General features: G+C 44.9%; 1 protein-coding gene across 1 annotated transcript; it reads left to right on the top strand.

Annotated features, from left to right (window-relative positions):
- The first annotated feature begins 596 nt into the window (after nt 1–596).
- UBXN10 (UBX domain protein 10) lies at nt 597–16,588 on the top strand. The gene is made up of 4 exons (XM_083452260.1): nt 597–808; nt 1,109–4,937; nt 12,172–12,293; nt 13,087–16,588. Exon 4 carries the CDS (start codon nt 13,102–13,104, stop codon nt 13,993–13,995), a length of 894 nt encoding a protein of 297 aa, XP_083308386.1. The 5' UTR covers nt 597–808; nt 1,109–4,937; nt 12,172–12,293; nt 13,087–13,101; the 3' UTR covers nt 13,996–16,588.
- Nucleotides 16,589–17,407: the final 819 nt, after the last annotated feature.

Genomic DNA, 17,407 nt, shown 5'->3' on the forward strand with positions numbered 1-17,407 from the left:
AAGTGGGATACAGATTTTTATTCTTATTCTTTAATTAAATTTATATGCCGCCCTTCATCCAAGGATCATAGGGTGGTTTACAATATAAAACACAAAAATCTATACAAACAAAAACACCTTCCACATTCAGTTTAAAAACCCTCTATTGCAGCATTTAAAGTGGTTACTAAAAACCTCTATTGCAGCACTTAAAGCTCTGCTTAACAATCTTGACGCGGAGAAGCAACAGCGACAGCAGCAGGGACCAAAGTATGACACATTTCATTTTAGCAAGGTGCTAAATATTTGCACAAATGCAGTGCTTAAGTGTCTACAGTATCATCGCAAGGGAGAAAACCAGAAAAAACTTGGCCTTGTCCCCATGAGCTCATCGTCCATACTCACATTGGCTGTGCCCTTTCAGAAGCTGATATATGAGCCAAAGTGTCCCATTGTTTGTGAGAAACTATCCTGCTACCACCTTTTGTTGTTCTTAGCCAGTGATGGAAGTCAGGGCTGTGATTTACATTTGAAGAGAGTACACAAGCCATAGAGGCCATAAATAACAAAGCAATGCACACCCATTGTCCACAGAAGGGACTTCCCAACTCATTTTTATTTTATTTTTTTGGTCTCCTACTGTGGGAAAAATGACAGCCACCTACAGAGAACAACAGACGATCTCTTTATTGAGCATTCATCTTGATTTGTTTGCACAAAATTTATGTGGCGGTTATACAACGTCACTTATTATCGACCTCTTCTTTTTAAAAAAATTATTGGTTTTTTACAACAAAAATGCCTTCTTAACATGAAATCACAATGTAAAGTGTTATGTACTGAAATCCTCACCCTGGGCCAGCAGGGGGATACTGTAGATAGTTATGCAAATGAAAGATCGAAAAGTGACGTTCAGTGATTGGATAGTTTTGTATGCAAATGAAGGATCGAAAAGTGACGTTGAGTGATTGGATAGTTTTAGAAAATGGCAACAGTTACAATTGTTCTGGAGCTCTATATAAGCAGGCTGAGCCCCTCAGTTTAGTTCTGTTCTGACATCTGAATAAAGAAGAGCTGTTTGAAGAATCACTGTGTCGTCTGCTATGTTCGCCCACAACTTAACATAAAGTTTCAGTTTCTCGCTGATGTACATGTGTTTCTAAATCATAATAAAGATAAAACAAAGATATATTCTTAATCATTCGACTCACTGATGTTCTAATTACCTCAGACTTCCCTCCCCTTCCTACTTGGGTCTTTTGGAGTTCTTGGTTGAATGCATGTCATAATAAATCTACATTGTTGGTTACCAACTTTTTCGCTATTATTTGATATTTCTTGTTACAACAGTTAATCTAAATCAGTCAAAAAATTTAATTCTCAGCAGTGGTCTTTCAGGTATTGTTTGAATATATTCCAATCTTTACTAAATTTTTCTTTTGCTTGATCCCTTATCTGCCTTGTCAGTTTACCCATCTCAGCATATTCCATCAGTTTAATCAGCCAATCTTTTTTTGCTGGTATCGTCTCACTTTCCCCATTTTGAGCAATCGAAACTCTCGCTGCTGTGGTGGCATGCATAAATAATTTCTTTAAATCTCTTGGAATCTCCCACCTGATTGATTATCGACCATTCATTCTGAGTTGTGTCCACAGAGGTCGCACCACCCAATGATGTATCCATTATTCCACACTTTAAAATGCATTTCCCGTTTTCCCGCCAGAAAAAATATCTGTGGCTGTCGAGTTTTTTTGCTTTTATGGGGCAGAGAAGCACAGTTGTTGTGCCAGAGCACCAAATCCGCTTTAATTGTGAGACCCAATTTTGCCTATGATTGAATAGCAACTGCAAAATCTGAAAGTGGCTTGCATCAGTGGACACTTCCCGCCCTCTAGTGGTAAGACTAGAAAGGAAGAAAACCTGGGCTGGATGAGGACTGGTAGTTTTTAAGAGTCAAAAGTGGTTTGAGCTGAGAGAAGCCTTGACTTTCGTCCATGGTTGCCTCTAACCCTGTTTTCATTCCCAGAGGTCCATTTCCTTCTGAAGTTCAGGTGCCAGTGGTGGGCAAGGCCGGTGGCAAAAGGAGGCGGGCAATATATGTAAATTTTTACCTTTGCAGCAGTAAGCTAATTTCTACACAAGTTCACACACCTCTTTCTATTCTCCATCCAGGCACACAAACACAAGACTTCATCAGATTTCAAGGGCACATTCTAGGCAGGCTAGAGTACCCAAGGTGTGGCTTGTGGAAAGAGGAGGGTAGCCTGGAGTGATGCCAAAAGCCAAAGAGGGGATTGGAGGTCTGCATTTGCCCCCCCCTCCCGCATGTCTCGGGTTCTAGTCAAACAGCCGGTGCCATTTTTAAAACTTTTTCAGGAGCAGAAGTAGAGCAGTATGCACGCTAACACTTTTCTTATTTAGATTTCATAGGGCATCACATCACTTTTTTGTTACTGTAATCTTGTGAGCATCCCTGTTAAGTCATTTGGCATTATTATTGTCCATCAAAGCAGATTTATAAGTCTGCAGCCTAATGCTCCCATGGTAGTTTAGCAACCAAGAAAAACAAAAGGCACACACAGCCACTGGCAATAGAAACTTACCAGCCGTGCAGCCAGGTAACGAGCGATTCGGTGTCAGATTTATCATAAGCAAACTCACGTCAAAGCAATAAAACAAGGCAAAACAATTAAGCTAATACAAGTCAATTTAGCAACCTTCCAGCAAGATTCATCCCCATAAAACAAAAACAATTCAGTAAATCAGTTATTTTATTTGCAGAAAAGAAAGAAGAATAGTTATTTCAAAGATAAAACATTCAGTGATTACGTAAATAAATCTCATGGCAACAACTTCAGCAAAACCAATTCCATAAAACCTGTTTATTCAGCATTCATCTGGATTTGTATGTTTTAATCACACTGAATGATTCAGTATCTTGCTGCTCACTCCTAAAAAGCTAGCTTAGGGATGCGTAATGGGCTGATAAATTGTTATTTTTAAATACAGAGGTATTGCCATCTCCATAATGATTCACAAGGCTCATGAATGTGCTTTCAGCATGCAGCAGTTGCTGGGATTAGGAACACGTGCAAAGTTTGGGTGATCAGAAACAGGCCAACTGGTCATCAGAAACATTATCAGTTTAAAACACAGCTAGGTCATTCACTTCCTCAGTTTGGATCAAATCTACCTTGGGAGAAAGTACATCAAAAACGCACTATTTCATAAGAAACCATGGGCTACATCCAGGATAGTTATTGTTATGGGTTTGGGAAGTCAGTCTGGGTCCCTTCCGAACCTGAGGCTGGAATCTGTTGGTACAGGAAAAAATAATTATAGGTATAAAAAGGAGAATTGCCTGGATGCCAAGATCCAGGTTTGGGGCAAGGACTCTTTGGTGACAGAACCCCAGCAGAAATATTTAGGGTATTAGCCACAATCCATATTGTTGCACATACTCCAATCTCTGAATGGCAAGGCACTTCCAGGGTTCTTGCACTTACCCAGGTTTGGTTTCCTTGGAATGAAGGTCAGCGGAGACTGTGGTGTCTTTAAGATATATGGATTTATTTACACAGAGCATATACAACCAGAGCATAGGCTGGAGGGGCTCACAGCATTAACACCCCAACAGATCTTGCTAACATGGTGTGTACACAGCTTCTCAAATGAGCAGAAGGAGCACACCAGATGCATTGTAAAGAGGTTGTGCTCAGATGCTGAGCTCAGGGTGTGGCAAAATAAAACCAGCCCATGAAACATCACCACAAATGTGACAAGCTGTTTACACACCTGCAAACAAATGTACACACTGCCAGCGGCTGCAGGTGTTTAATGAGAGATTTTTACATGCTGGGTTTTCTGTAACAAGGGGGAAATCTGGACTAAACAGACTGAAACAGCCCTGCAGTGTTGCTCAGTGCTATTATGCCCACCAAGCTCCAGGCTAAGGCAGGTGGGTTGAGCTTTTGGGGGGGGGGCGGGAATTTTGGGGACAGAAGCACCTAAACTGTATAGAAACTTATTTATGTACACTACTACAGCAGCAAAAATGTTACTTGCCCCAAAATGGAAAGAAGCAGAAGTCCCAGCAAATGAAGAATGGATACAAAAACTTTTGGAATATGCAGAAACGGTGAAACGTACCAGAAGAATAAGAAATCAAGATAACAATTTTTAAATAAAAGAATGGAAATGGTTTATTGAATATTTACATATAAATTGTAAACAGATAAGAACATTGGCAGGATTATTGTAATAACCTGCAGCTTCATAAGAGTATATATTTAAAAGGACATGAATAAATGAGCAAATTAAGTTAATTTGGATACGGCGAATATATTAAAAATAAATTAAAAGAAAAAGGGGGAAGGGAGGAAAGCTTCGAAATGTCAAAATGATTGTAAAATTAGTGAAATGTATAAACTTGAAAAGTATAAATAATTATTTCAAGAGAAAACTGGAGCACAACATCCCCCTGCAATGTAGTCCACGTTCTTCATTTACTACTTTCGCAAGTGAGTATCCATATGATAGGCCACTGCTAATATTGCAGGTGCTGATATCTCCAAAGAAAATTCCCTTTAAATTGACCCTCAACTCCTGCTCACAGCCTCCATCGCCCCTCTCCTCTTTCCCTGTCTCTTGGTTTATTCCAGAGTTCTTCCTCTGTTTACCACGGAGGTGACGAAGGCTAGAGCGACGCGACTCCGCGCCCATAGAAAACCATGTTCTAGAACTGGCCCTCGCCCACCCACCTAGCTTATACCCGCTTCGGCCTCTCTAGGACGTTCTTCAGGCGTGTATGTATGGAGAGGCTGCGCTTTGTTCCGGTCAAGGCCGGAAGTAGGCTACTGGCGGGCGTTGCCGTGGAAACGCGGCGCTGTTTACCACCGAGGAGGACCGGACCTGCGGCGAGGGAGCGAGAAGGGCTGCTGGATGGAGCCGCTGCGAGGTGAGAGGGCGGGCGAAGGCCTGGCGTGGGGCTCCCCTTGCCTTACCTGACGCGACCGGGTCGGGCCCCGCCACCCGCCCTTTCTCGCCTCGGGAGCGGGGGGCCTCGGCCTCCTCCGCGAGGAGCCCCACAACAGGCCTCCTCCCTATCGCTAGGTGGTGGGAGAGACCGAGCATGCGCGCGTATGAGATACTTGGTTACATGACACCAGCCTTTGCCAACTCGGTGCCCTCTTGGAAGTTTTGGACTACAACTCCCATCTGCGCTGGTGAGCGTGTGGTCCAAAAGTTCTTCCGGGAGGTTACCGGGTTGGCAAAGGCTGAGTGGCGAACGTGCATAGAAACTCACGCACACACGGTATTAGGGCAGTTGCACGCCTTACATTTAAAAGCGCATGACTTTACCTTGGAGAATATCGGGAAAGGTAGTTTCCCCAGTACAGAACTACAGTTCCCAGCACCCCCCTAGCAAACTACAGTTCCCAGGATTCTTTCAGGGAAGCCACGTGCTTTAAATGTGAGTTGGGTGTGCTTTTAAAAGTATGGCATGGATTTGGTCTTATACTTATTTTGCCCGTTCTCATCTGTGGATTAAAAAATATCTTAAGTTGCTCACTTAGTAAATCATGTTTACATTTTCACTTTTCTTTTTTGTTCAGTTTTCATTGGTCACATTTTTTTTCCTGATATAGTGTAGGATTTTCCTTGTGCGTATGTGTGTGTGTTTGTAGTTTTTATGTTCCATGTTTGTTTTGATGCTGAATTTTATTTATTTTGCAACATTTATATATTGTTTCATTGAAATTAAGCCTAAAAACAATGCTCTGTTTAGTTGCTACTTACATTGCATAGAATGTGGCAGCTTTTCTGGAAGGTTGTTTGTATTTGTGTTTATTTACTGTGGTGTGCAATATGTATGTGAGCCTCCTGTTCTAATGGCTGTGTTGTTTGGGATTGTTCTACTGTATATTTTAATTATTTGATGTTTATATTTTAATGTTTGTTTATCTGGTTTTATGTATGTGTATTTAAAATATAACGTGAGTATATTTTTATCAAAATATTTTTATTCTGCACTTTATTTTCCAGTAACAGGGCCTCCAACATGGCCAACAGCTATCCACTTAAAACCATGCAAAAACAGCACACAATAGAATGGTATTATTAGCATAATTAAAAAGTGTCAGCATCAGGAAGGACAGGGAATGAAAAAGAGTGGAATTAAGTATTTAGGCCAAAGGGGCCCAATGGCACAGATATGTTTTTCAGAGGGCATGAAAGGGTCATTAGTGATGGGGCCAGCTGGGGCTGAGAACTCTGAAGCTCAGGCATCCACCCAATAGAGAAGCCCCTGACACCCTTCTACCTACTCATCAACTACAAGTTGGATGGTGCTGGGGCATGGATTGGGGCCTCTGCCAAAGATCTGAGTGGGAAGAAGTGATCCTTCAAGTATGCTGGTCACAAACTGGGTAGTGCTTTGCAGTTATAATCAGCATTTTTAATTGGAGATGTAAACAAACCGGGAGATAGTAAAATGGTGCAACAGTGAAGTCACATAGAGAGTGTTGGACTAATCCAGTTTAGCTGTGTCAATGGCAAGTGGATCAGCCTTCTCCAGGAAGAGCACAGCTGGCACACCAGCCAACACTGCAAAATGCACTCCTGGCCAAGCTGCCGTTTGGGTGATGAAGAGCAGTGTTGGGTCTAGGAGAACTTTCAAGAGGTGAACCTGTTTTTTTCAAGGATAGTGACCAAAACAGGCAATTCACCTAATCCCCAGACAGTTCTTGCTGACCAGCAGCACTTTCAAGGTGGTATATAGAAGTATTTCAGTTAAACTACACACACACACACACTAGCAGGAAACGTATAAAAACCCCAAACCTGTCACAGATTGTTGAGAGCACCAATACACATTTTTACCTAGAAGAGCCAAAAACGTTTTTTTATTTGATGCTGGTTGAATAGGGAATTCCACAGATGAGGTGCCAATGCTAAAAAGGCCACACCACTGGTAGCCACCGTCTCCTCCATGGCAGGCAAAAAGGGAAGGTAAATAGAGCAAGGCATCAGATGAGGACCTTAACAGGGAATCTGTGACCTTCTCCGGATGCTGCTGGACTTCAGTTCCTTTCATACATCACCATTGGCTATGTTGGCTGGGCCTGATGGGAGCTGGAGTCTAGTAACATCTGGAAGGACACAAGTTCCCCACCTCTGGATTAGTTGCTCGGTGGCCAGAAGTTCCTTTTAGCATGAGCGACAACTATGGCCATTCCTGAACTGGAAGAGCATGACTACAGTAGTTCAGGCACTGGTGACTTCAAGATTGGATTACTGTAATGTACTCTGTAGGGTTTCACTTGCACTTTATCTGGAAACTGCAGCTAGTGCAGAAAGTTGCCGCACGGTTGCTGACAGGAATGAGACCCTGTCAGCATATAACACCTCTGCTCAGAGATCTGCACCAGAGATCTGCACTGGCTGCACATTTGCTACTGGTCGGAATTCAGTGTGTTACTGTTAGTCTATAAATCCCATAACAACTTGGGACCAGTTTATTTGAAGGGATTGCCTTTCCCCCTATATGCTCACTCGGCTGCTTCAGTCTGTGGAACTGGCTCTTACTAGTGGCCCATAATACCTGTTCTGCACCTGTAAGAAATCATTCTTTTCGCTGGCAGCACATTTGAAGCTGCCTGCCTATTGACATCAGGCAGGTGCCTTCCCTGTATTGTGCTTAAAACATTTCTGTTTAGGAAAGCCTATCCAGACATGCAGAAGTTATGTGTATTCTTTCTCCTTTTAGCTACTGTTGATTTAAATTAATCTTTTGAGTCCTTTACATACTTGCTTTAACAGCTTTTACGAAGCATTTTAACATACCGGTAACCATTTAGAGGTTTGGGGTTTCTTTTACATTCAAGTGGTATATAAATGTTGTCGAATGAATAGGTTTAAAAGTCTGCCTCACATTCGTTTTGAAACAGCAAATATTTGTTTATAAAGGTCGAACTGAGATGGTATTCAGATGGATTCTAGGAGTGTAAAACTGAATGGGAGAACTCACTTTTAATCCTCATCTGTATGCTCTTTTCTTTTGGACTGAGATTAGATGTAGCTTGGACTCCTGTTTGTACGTGTTTTCTCCATGACATGGCACATAAAACGCTTTGTATTAATTGTGCTGCCTTGGTGTTTATATCTGTTGCTTGGCATATCAAGCTTAATACACAAACACACCTACTCTTTTTACTCTACATCCCCACTCCAAGACAGCAGATTGTCTTGGTGAGCCTGGCCTCTGTGGCCAGCTGGTGGTTCCTACACCTTTCATTGTAACCCAAGTCAATGGGCCCTTTCCCCTATTATATATAGCTGGCAGATATGGGTGCATGCTGTGCCATTGTCAGTTGGAACAAGGCAGCAGCAGTGCCCCAGACTTGGCCACAAGAGCAGAGTTCATCATTTGCTACAGAATCTTTCCCCATTTTGTGGATGTGGGAAAACAAGAAGGCATAAGGTGAAAAAGAGCTTTGTTTTCTTTGTCCAGTTTTGTGAAAGCAGCAGGATTGGCAATTACTCTTTGGACTAACAGTTTTTGGGGTGAACTTGAGATGCTCTGGATGGTAAGGCAGCTTCAAAATAGGTTTAATTTCAAAGGGCTGTAGCTATCTAAGTTCTAATCAGAGTAGATCCATTGAAAGTGATTGACCTAAGTTATTCAAGTCCATTATTTTCAGTGGTTGTGCTCTGAGTAGATACGATACAACCCAAAATGTGTACGCATATTCAACTTGTATATCCTGCCTGCTACTTTGGAAGTTCAAGGCAGTTTGTGAAAAGTCAAATTTAAAACTTTTAAATGTCATACACAGTAAAAAGAAATTCATAAATAAAAACTGTTAAATTAGCATTAAAAATAGCCTGAAGTAGCATTTCATGAAAATTAGTGTTTATTAAAAGGCTGAGCCATTATTTAAGGTCTTAGCTGAAGCTCTGTTAAGAGGACACTAGGGCCACAGCCCTGGAGATGTCTTCTTCAAAGGCAGCTAATATTTAGAGACAGTGAGGGGCTGTAAATTTGAATGGCCCTCATCTCAGATTTGTTGTTTTCAGGAAAATTTGGGGAGAGCACTTTTCCTTGAAGGTTTCTGCTAGTGACTAGGAAGCCTACATGATCAGTCTCCTTCTGACTCCAAAAAGCTGATTCCTACCTTTCAAAACCTTGCAATCCCTATCCCCAGCATGCATCACAAAACACTTTCATTCCCAAGTTTCCCTCCAGACTCAGATCCATAATGGAAATCCTCTGACTGCCATCTTTTAAGGAGGCACATACCAGAATTCTGGTAATGTATTGGGGAGGAACGCAAACTGTATCACTCTGTGGTACAGTCTCTTTAGGTGGGGAACCTCAGGCCCAAGGGCCAGATGTGCCCACTCAGTCCTTTTTATTTGGCCCTTGGGAGTCTCCCCAAGCCACACACCCCCTCCCCTGCCACACCTCTCACTGCCACTACTTTGCAGCCTCCATGAGTGTTTTTGTCTGACTGGAATGTGTCATTGAAGTCTGGCAATGTTTTTTGATGGCCTGGATGGATGATCGTGTGAGGGGTGTGTGAGTCTGTGTTGAAATTAGTCACCTGGACAAAGGTGAAATTCACATGCATCAATTTGCCTACTTTTCCTCTGGCTCTGCCCAGTGCTGGCATCCTGCCCCCAGAAGTTTGCCTAGAAGGGAATGTGTTTCTCAGGCTGACAAAGGTTTTCCTATTCCTGATTTAGAGAGGTCCTCATCTCTCTCAGTGTATTTTGCCAGAAGGAATAAAAAAGAAAAACAACTCTTCTCTCAGCTTACTTTTCAACTGACATCTCAAAGTGCCTTGACTTTTAAGGTGGGAGTATTTGTATTGCTGCTTTCCCTTGTAAGCTTGCACTGAATGTGGTGCTTAAAGTGATCTCTTGTATATTTATGCGGTTATGGTATATTTTTAATTTAGTTTAGCATTGCTGTGAGTGTTGTTTGGAAAGTTGTCTAAATAGATGTAAATAAACAGATGGGCACAAATTGTACTGCTGTTAATGTATAAAGGGAAGAAATGTGTCTCCCCTGCTGGGGATGTCCATCCCTGGAGTTCGACAACCGTTAACTTTTGTGCTTTAAAAAAAATAGTGCCTCCACTACACTTATTCTTTGGTTGTAGAGCAGGACCCTTTAGTCAGGTAAAACCTTTTAAAATTGTCTTAAGAGGCATTCCTCTTGAAATATCTTTAACATAAGCATTACAGGTAGCAGACGCCACCTTCCATCTCACACAGGAGGAAGACGGTACCTTTTGGGAGTGACACATCGATGTAACATTTAAGCAACACCTGGTTCCTTGATTTAAACACACAAGTGTCTCTTTTTCTTCACAACCTTTGTTTTAGATATGCAAATTTGATGCGTCAGTTTTTAAACTATATGTACATGTCACCTTCTTACCCAAGTATTCAAGGTGGTTTAAAATGTTAAAGAATGCTCAGGAAACATAAAACAGAAGAAATCACATACCGTATTTTTCGCCCTATAGGACACACTTTTTCCCCTCCCAAAATGAAGGGGAAATGTGTGTGGCGTCCTATGGGGCGAATGCAGGCTTTCGCTGAAGCCTGGAGAGTGAGAGGCGTCGGTGCGCACGACCCCTCTCACTCTCCAAGCTTCAGGAAGCTATCCACAAGCCTTGGGAGCCCGGTGAGAGTGCCCGCCGGGCTTGCAAGTCTTGCAGGCAGCAACCTGCAGCCCGAAGCACGGGGCGCACTCCGGAGCGTGCTCCGTGCTTTGCGCAAATGTCTGCAAGCCTTGTGAGCCCGGCGGGAGTTCCCGCTGGGCTCGCAAGTCTTGCGGGCAACAGCCTGTTCTGGGGGCTGGGGAAGCTTGGGCTTCCCCCACCCCCAGCCCCGTAAGCAAGCTCCGGGAGTGATGGTGAGGTTGCGCAACCTCGTCATCACTCTCGGACCCATTCTGGGGGCTGGAGGAAGCTCGGGCTTCCCCCGCCCCCCACCCCGCAAGCAAGCAAGCTCCGGGAGCGATGGGGAGGTTGTGCAACCTCCCCATTGCTCCCGGACCCGTTCTGGGGGCTGGGGTCGGGGGAAGCTCGGGCTTCCCTTGCCCCCAGCCCCACAAGCCCCGAGGCTAAAAACGAAGCCAGGACAGCTAGCCGGATCCATCCCGCTCGCTGTCATGGCTTCTTTGCTCTTTGGGGCCCGGGGGGGAAAAATATCCCCCCCCCTTTATTTCCCCCCCCCCCCAATAAGTGCCTCCTATGGGCCGGTGCACCCTATAGGGTGAAAAATACGATAATAGGAAACAGCATGGACATAGCCAGGATTTTTTTTGGGGGGGCAGGCCTTTTGTTGGGGGGGGAGCAGAACCTCAGTTTGCTATGCATTTTTATTGATTTTGAGTTGCCCTTCCCTGCCTCTCCGCCCCCCTTGTCTACACCCATGGGAAAGGGGGAAGAGGTGGTGAGGGAAGAGGATTAGCAGCAAATTCAATGTACCAACTCTTTTTAAAAAATTAGTTTTTATTAAAGATTTTCTTGTGTTACAGAACAAACAAACAAGGAAAAGTACATATAGCGTCTCCACTTTCAATTCACAGAGACTTTGTGAGTGGAGTTGCATAAAAGAAATCCAGGAGGCTGCTAAGCTGCTGGGGTCTCTCGCTCTAATGCAGTCATGAGGAATAATGTCAATCAAGAGGGAGGTGGCACTCTTTTCTTTTCCTTGCTTAAGCCAGAATGTCAAAATCCAGCCTGGCGTTAGGCATGTTTATGGCCTGTGATCTCACTGGGTTTAATGCTGAGCTGGACTGCATGCAGCCACTCTGTCTTTGTAGGCGAGTCAAAGTATTCTTTGGGCTCTCAGCCACTGGCAGCAACAGCTGATAGAATGAGGGCTAGGTGCAGAGGGCACTCCCCCCAGCCCAGCATCTGCATTGGGCTGCCTTCAGTGTGCATTAAGAATCTGTTCCTGTTTTTCATTGCAGAGACCCTCTATTTTTAAGAGGTTTAATTCAATAAAAGCTATACCTATTGGATTTCTGCCTGTCGTGAGCTTCTAGAAGCACGGGACCCTGCTGGAAATGGGCAGCTCCAATACTTGCCTTGGCCTCTAGAGGACGATTAACAGATTTCTCACAGAGAGAAATGTCATCTCCGCCCTTCTTTTCTCTTGCTTGGTTTCAGGGTTGAAAATCTGCAACTCCCTGGAGGTGCAGGCGGAGATCCTCTCAGACTGACTGGCCTGTTTGATCCTCTGGAGCTTTTGAGCCGTCAGTCCTTTTGAGCCGATGGAGCATCTTCTGCATGTGAGTGTTTTGGTTTGCTTTTGAACTTTTCCCAAACATGACCTTCAACGACAAAGCTTTAACTGGCTCCTGAAATATCCTGGGATGCTTTTGCTGATGTCTTTTAATTCTGAGGTGTTCTGGCCCTGAGGCAGCTGCAGAATAAACCTGATGTCAATCTATGCACAACATAAGCCTTTCAGTTTCCTTTTTTCGTAACCTATTTGCTTGCAAAGTTGAGCAGGCATAATAGGGCTGCAGAAACAAGCACACAGGAAGGCAGCGCTACACTTAGGTGCCATCATAATGCCTGCCTGGGCAAAGTCTTGTCCCCTGGACCTTCCACATGACAGTGGCTGTCATGTTCAAGCAGTCTTCACTAAAATATTTTAGTATTCTGTTCCCACAGTACCCAGCCAGGGAAGCCCACGAGGTGGATGGGAGAGCCACAACCCTTTTGCTTCTATTCCAAGTCAGCCTCCTGAAACTAATGCCTGAATAAGTGTAACTGACATAATTTCTCCCTTTACCCTTCCTCATGTCATATTCAGGGCTCCTGGGTTTTGGGAAGGAGGTGCCAGGGGAACATTTAGGGAGCTAGCCTAGTCCCCCTAGTCTACTGACTACACTCCACTGGAGGAGTTGATAGATTAGTGCTGTCCTTCCGGTGTAAAGTGGCAGGCTCATATGAATTCCTGTCAGCCCAGCCCAAAGTCTAATTCAGCTGGGCTGAAAAGTGGTCTGTTGCAGGAAGTGAAAGCAGGCTGCTGCAAGCCGGGTGGTGCCTGGCCCTTTCTGACTTTTGTTTCCCCAGGTCTCCTGAAAAGCAATGGCTGCTGCCTCGCACCTGAACATCTCATCCTCTGAACGGAAGACCTCCTTTGGCATTGCGAAGCCTCCCATCTGGCAGCCACACTCCCTCAGCATGCATGTCACCCGGCCAAAATCTGCAAAGGGGCGCACGAGATCCAACTTGAATTACTCCCACAGCATAGAAGCCTACTCCTACCAGGTGCCATCGTCTCCTCAGCCATTAGCTCCCTGCGAAGATGCTGCAAGTGGCCGAAAGACCTTGTCGACCCAGCAGCTGTACCAACCTGTTCAGGTGTTCCCTGCTGAAATCCCAGATCTCCTCCAGCAGGTGCCCATGAGAACTTCCTCCTCCTTAAACAAGTACAGAGTGCTCCCATCCATCAGCAGGAAAGAACTGCGGAAGGGTGCCATGGAGATGATGTCTGAGCAGGCTGGTCAGCTCCAAGGGAGTCCCCAACCAGAAGAGAAAGAGCAAGGCTTCAAAGAGCTTCTTCCCCTGGTGGGGAAAGCCTCCACCGATATCATGGCAAAACACAAAGGGGGCGGTGGAGAATACGCTCAGAATCCACCTCCTCTTCTGGAGACAAAGCCCCGAAGTAAAACAAGGGAAGGGGCCCATCCCGTGCTGAATTTGGAAGAGCCCAGCGAGAAGGAGCCGAGGTTGCTTCTCGCCATCAGGTCTCCTTCAGGTCACAGATTTGAGCATCACTTCAGGCCGACGGACAGCTTGAAAACCGTCCTTACAGTGGCGGAGCAAAAGAACTCGGTCGTGTACAGACGCTGCAGCATTGAAACAGTGGAAGTGCCTCGGAGGACCTTCGCAGACCTCACCAAGTCCTTGCAAGAGTGCGGGATCCCTCACAAGTCAGTGTTGTGTATACTGCAGGAGTCGCAAGAGGGGGAGCTGTAAACGTCCAGAGGCTGTTCTTTGCATTAAATGCCATTGGAGAGTGGATCTCTAGATCCAGCTGGCGCCTTTTCTCTGGTGTAGCACTCCCCCCCGCCCCGCCCACAAGCTCTTCCCTGTGCAGGACCATTTTGTTTCTTAAGCTTTGCATTGAAAACCCCACCCACCCCCTCTCCCAGCTTCCCATATTCCCCATTGCATTTTGTAGGTTTGCTGAGTTGTTTTCAAAATGGCCTGTTCTCCAGGGAAGTCTTACAATCCTGATTCCTTTATTCCAGTGGAAGGGATTGGTTTGTGATATTTGTTTGGCTCCAGGAATAGATCCTTTCCCCACACCAATGTGAGTTTTAAGATGAGTGGACGGGGAAAGATGGATATAAATAGCTGGCCCCCCAGGAATGTCTCTTGCACAGATTCCATTTAACGATGTTGTCATCCGTTTGCAAAACTTCTTTTCGGCAGGGGTTGTGCAGGAGAAGGTTCTGGTGATTGTGACCAATTCTTCTCTCCACCCCGCCCCTCCCCCAAGTTCTTCCAGTCAAGATCCAAATAGTTTTTTGCTTTGATGGAAGTGCAACTGACCCCAACACTTGCTCTCTCTTGTCCATGGAAAAAGCCAAGATTTATGACAGCTGCATTAGTTCAGCCTACCAGAGTTTGTTGCTGTATTGTTAATCAGATGTTCCTTTCACAAGATTATGGCACAAATTAGACTGGAAAGATCCCATCTAAGTGGGCTTACCCAGTGCAAATTTGAATGTTGAGTGTTGTTTGGTAACAGGTAACAGAACCTTTGCTTTTTTGAAACAAAAATGAGTTAATTGCAAACGTGTGTCGATTTCAGTATTCTGTTATCAATCGAGTTTTGCTTGGGGATGAGCAAGGGGCTTTTCCTGAAAGCTGCTTTCTCATTTTTTTTTTTAAATGAATCTTAACCTGTTTGTGTTTATCAAAATGCCATTTATATTCTTTTTTAAAAATCTGTGTTTGAATGTTTTTAAAAAAGCTTTCTGTTCACATGCAGGATTTGAAATCTTAGTATTATTGAGAGGTTGGGGTGGGTTAAGCTCTAAGTACACAGCTTGCCAAAACATTCTGCTTCCGAGTGTTAATTCCTCTTTATCCAATCTCACTTTTGCCTTGCCGAGATGGCCAAATGAACCTTGGAGGTTGGTAGGAAATTGACCTTCGCTTTGATGGCAGCTGCTAAAAGTTAGGCCAGGGCCTGCATCACTTTGACACAAATGAGGATTGGGCAGAGTGGGGCAGACATTCCTCACCTCTTTGCTCTAACTCAAGAACAGCCAGCTTGGGGCCTTCCAGTTGCTGCTGGACTCCAGTTCCCATCATCCCTGACTATTGGCCTTGCTGGCTGGGGCTGATGAAAGGTGGAATTCAGCAGCAGCTATAGGGCCACCACAGTGGCCATCTCTACTCTCACATCCTTACAGGCGAGACTATTAGAGTGCCCAGCCTTGCTTCCTCTCTTTGCAAAGTGGCCTGCCTTCCACTTGCTTTTCCCGCTTCTGAAACGTGTGTGGGTCCTTTAGGAAACAGAGATGCCTACAACAGCAAGGTGGAATGGGGTGACGTTGTGTCAATACCCCCAAAGTGTGACACGTATGGCAGAAAGAGGTGAAAGAATGCAGGGCATCCTGGGCCATCACCTGGGTGACAGGCAGCAATGCCATCTCTGGACAAGATATTAGCCTGCAGTCACAAGACAAGGCCTGATCCTGAGAGCCCACATTCACCTTCCTGATTCATGTAGCAGGGTCAAGAATGATGGGGAAAACTTCCTGTTCTACCTAGCAGGGGTTATAGTGCAGAGAGACAAGGAAGGGTGTCGTATGAGCAGCCTGGTTTGCTCCAAGTTTGCTTGATCAGCGGCACCATGGGTGTGGGGCACAAAATGTGTTTTCTTCACCCAAGGGGAGCAGTGGCAGTGGTCTTGCTTAGAAGTCATTCCAGCTTAGGGTCAGTGTCTACATGGCATAGGTTCAAGCGGCGAAGGTTCCCTTGGACTGCGTCGTTTGCCTCCCCATGCACTCAGTAAATCATCTCTGGGAGGCTACTGGTCTAATTCCCAATTCCATCTTTGTCTCATAGGAGAGTATAGTCAAACCCTGTCTCCAGCCCGAGAAGGCAGTTCAGAAAGACTTCACCACTTGATTCTGCTCCATATATGAAACTGTCACCTACGTGACAGCACTATTCCATATATAGGCAGATGACCTCTGGGCTGTGTGAACAAATGCTGACTTTGGTTTCTGATTTTGGAGGGGGGGGAGCCCTCTCAGGGTAGAGGGGAGCCGAATATTTTCAGAATTACAGTGACAAGGACCATTGAAAGGGGCCTGGAATCTGATGGCCTGAAAGCTTGTCTCCCCCATGGGAACAGTGGGAAAAAAAACCTGGAAAATGTCAAGGGGGAAAAACAACCAAGGCTTAAAGCAATGGAACAGTTTCCTGGATGGAGGGTGGGAAAGTATGCTTTTTGCACTTCAGTATAATTTGAATATATGTTGTGTGTGCTGTTAGATACAATAAATATATTCTGGGTGTACTGGACTAGTTTTGTCCAGGCAAGTGTTCATTTTGAGTGCCTAATTTTTTAGTGCTGCAAGATCAACAATTTGGAACACACACACACATACACGATACTTGGGTGGGTAACTGAGCAGGCACCAAAGGTCTCCACCCCACTTTTAGAGTTTCTATCCCACTTTCCTTCTTGACAGAAGGTCAAGGTGGCTAATGGTAAGCACATTGGACCAGTTCAAGAGGTGTCTTCCATCTTGTGCTTAACAGCAACCATCCCAATTCCCCTGAGCTCAAAGGTAACACAGCCATCTTTACCTGTGTTGTCAAACAAAGTGGGTTGTTTTCTGTTTTAGCCTTACTCAAGAACAGATACACTGAAATTGATGGGACATAGTTGGATCCTGCCCAGCATATCTAATGCATCCTGTTAGTGCAAGGATTTCAGTTTGCACAATAGAAATCTGCTCTGTGGTTTTCCATTTGGGGAGGACACAGGGCCCATGAGTCTGACCAAATTGCGGGAGGCAGTGGAAGACAGGAGTGCCTGGTGTGCTCTGGTCCATGGGGTCACGAAGAGTTGGACACGACTAAACAACAACAACAACAGAAAGTCATATCATTGGTCAGTCTAGCTCAGGGGTCAGCAACCTTTTTCAGCCGTGGGCCGGTCCACTGTCCCTCAGACCATGTGGTGGGCCGGACTCTATTTCTTTTTTTGGGGGGGATGCACGAATTCATATGCCCCACAAATAACCCAGAGATGCATTTTAAATAAAAGCACATTCTACTCATGTAAAAACACGCTGATTCCGGGACCGTCCGCAGGCCGGATTGAGAAGGCGATTGGGTTGCCTTAGGTTGCCTACCCCTA

The sequence above is a fragment of the Podarcis tiliguerta genome, assembly GCF_965153285.1.
Source record: "Podarcis tiliguerta genome assembly, chromosome: 8".
Classification (NCBI taxonomy): Eukaryota; Metazoa; Chordata; class Lepidosauria; order Squamata; family Lacertidae; genus Podarcis; species Podarcis tiliguerta.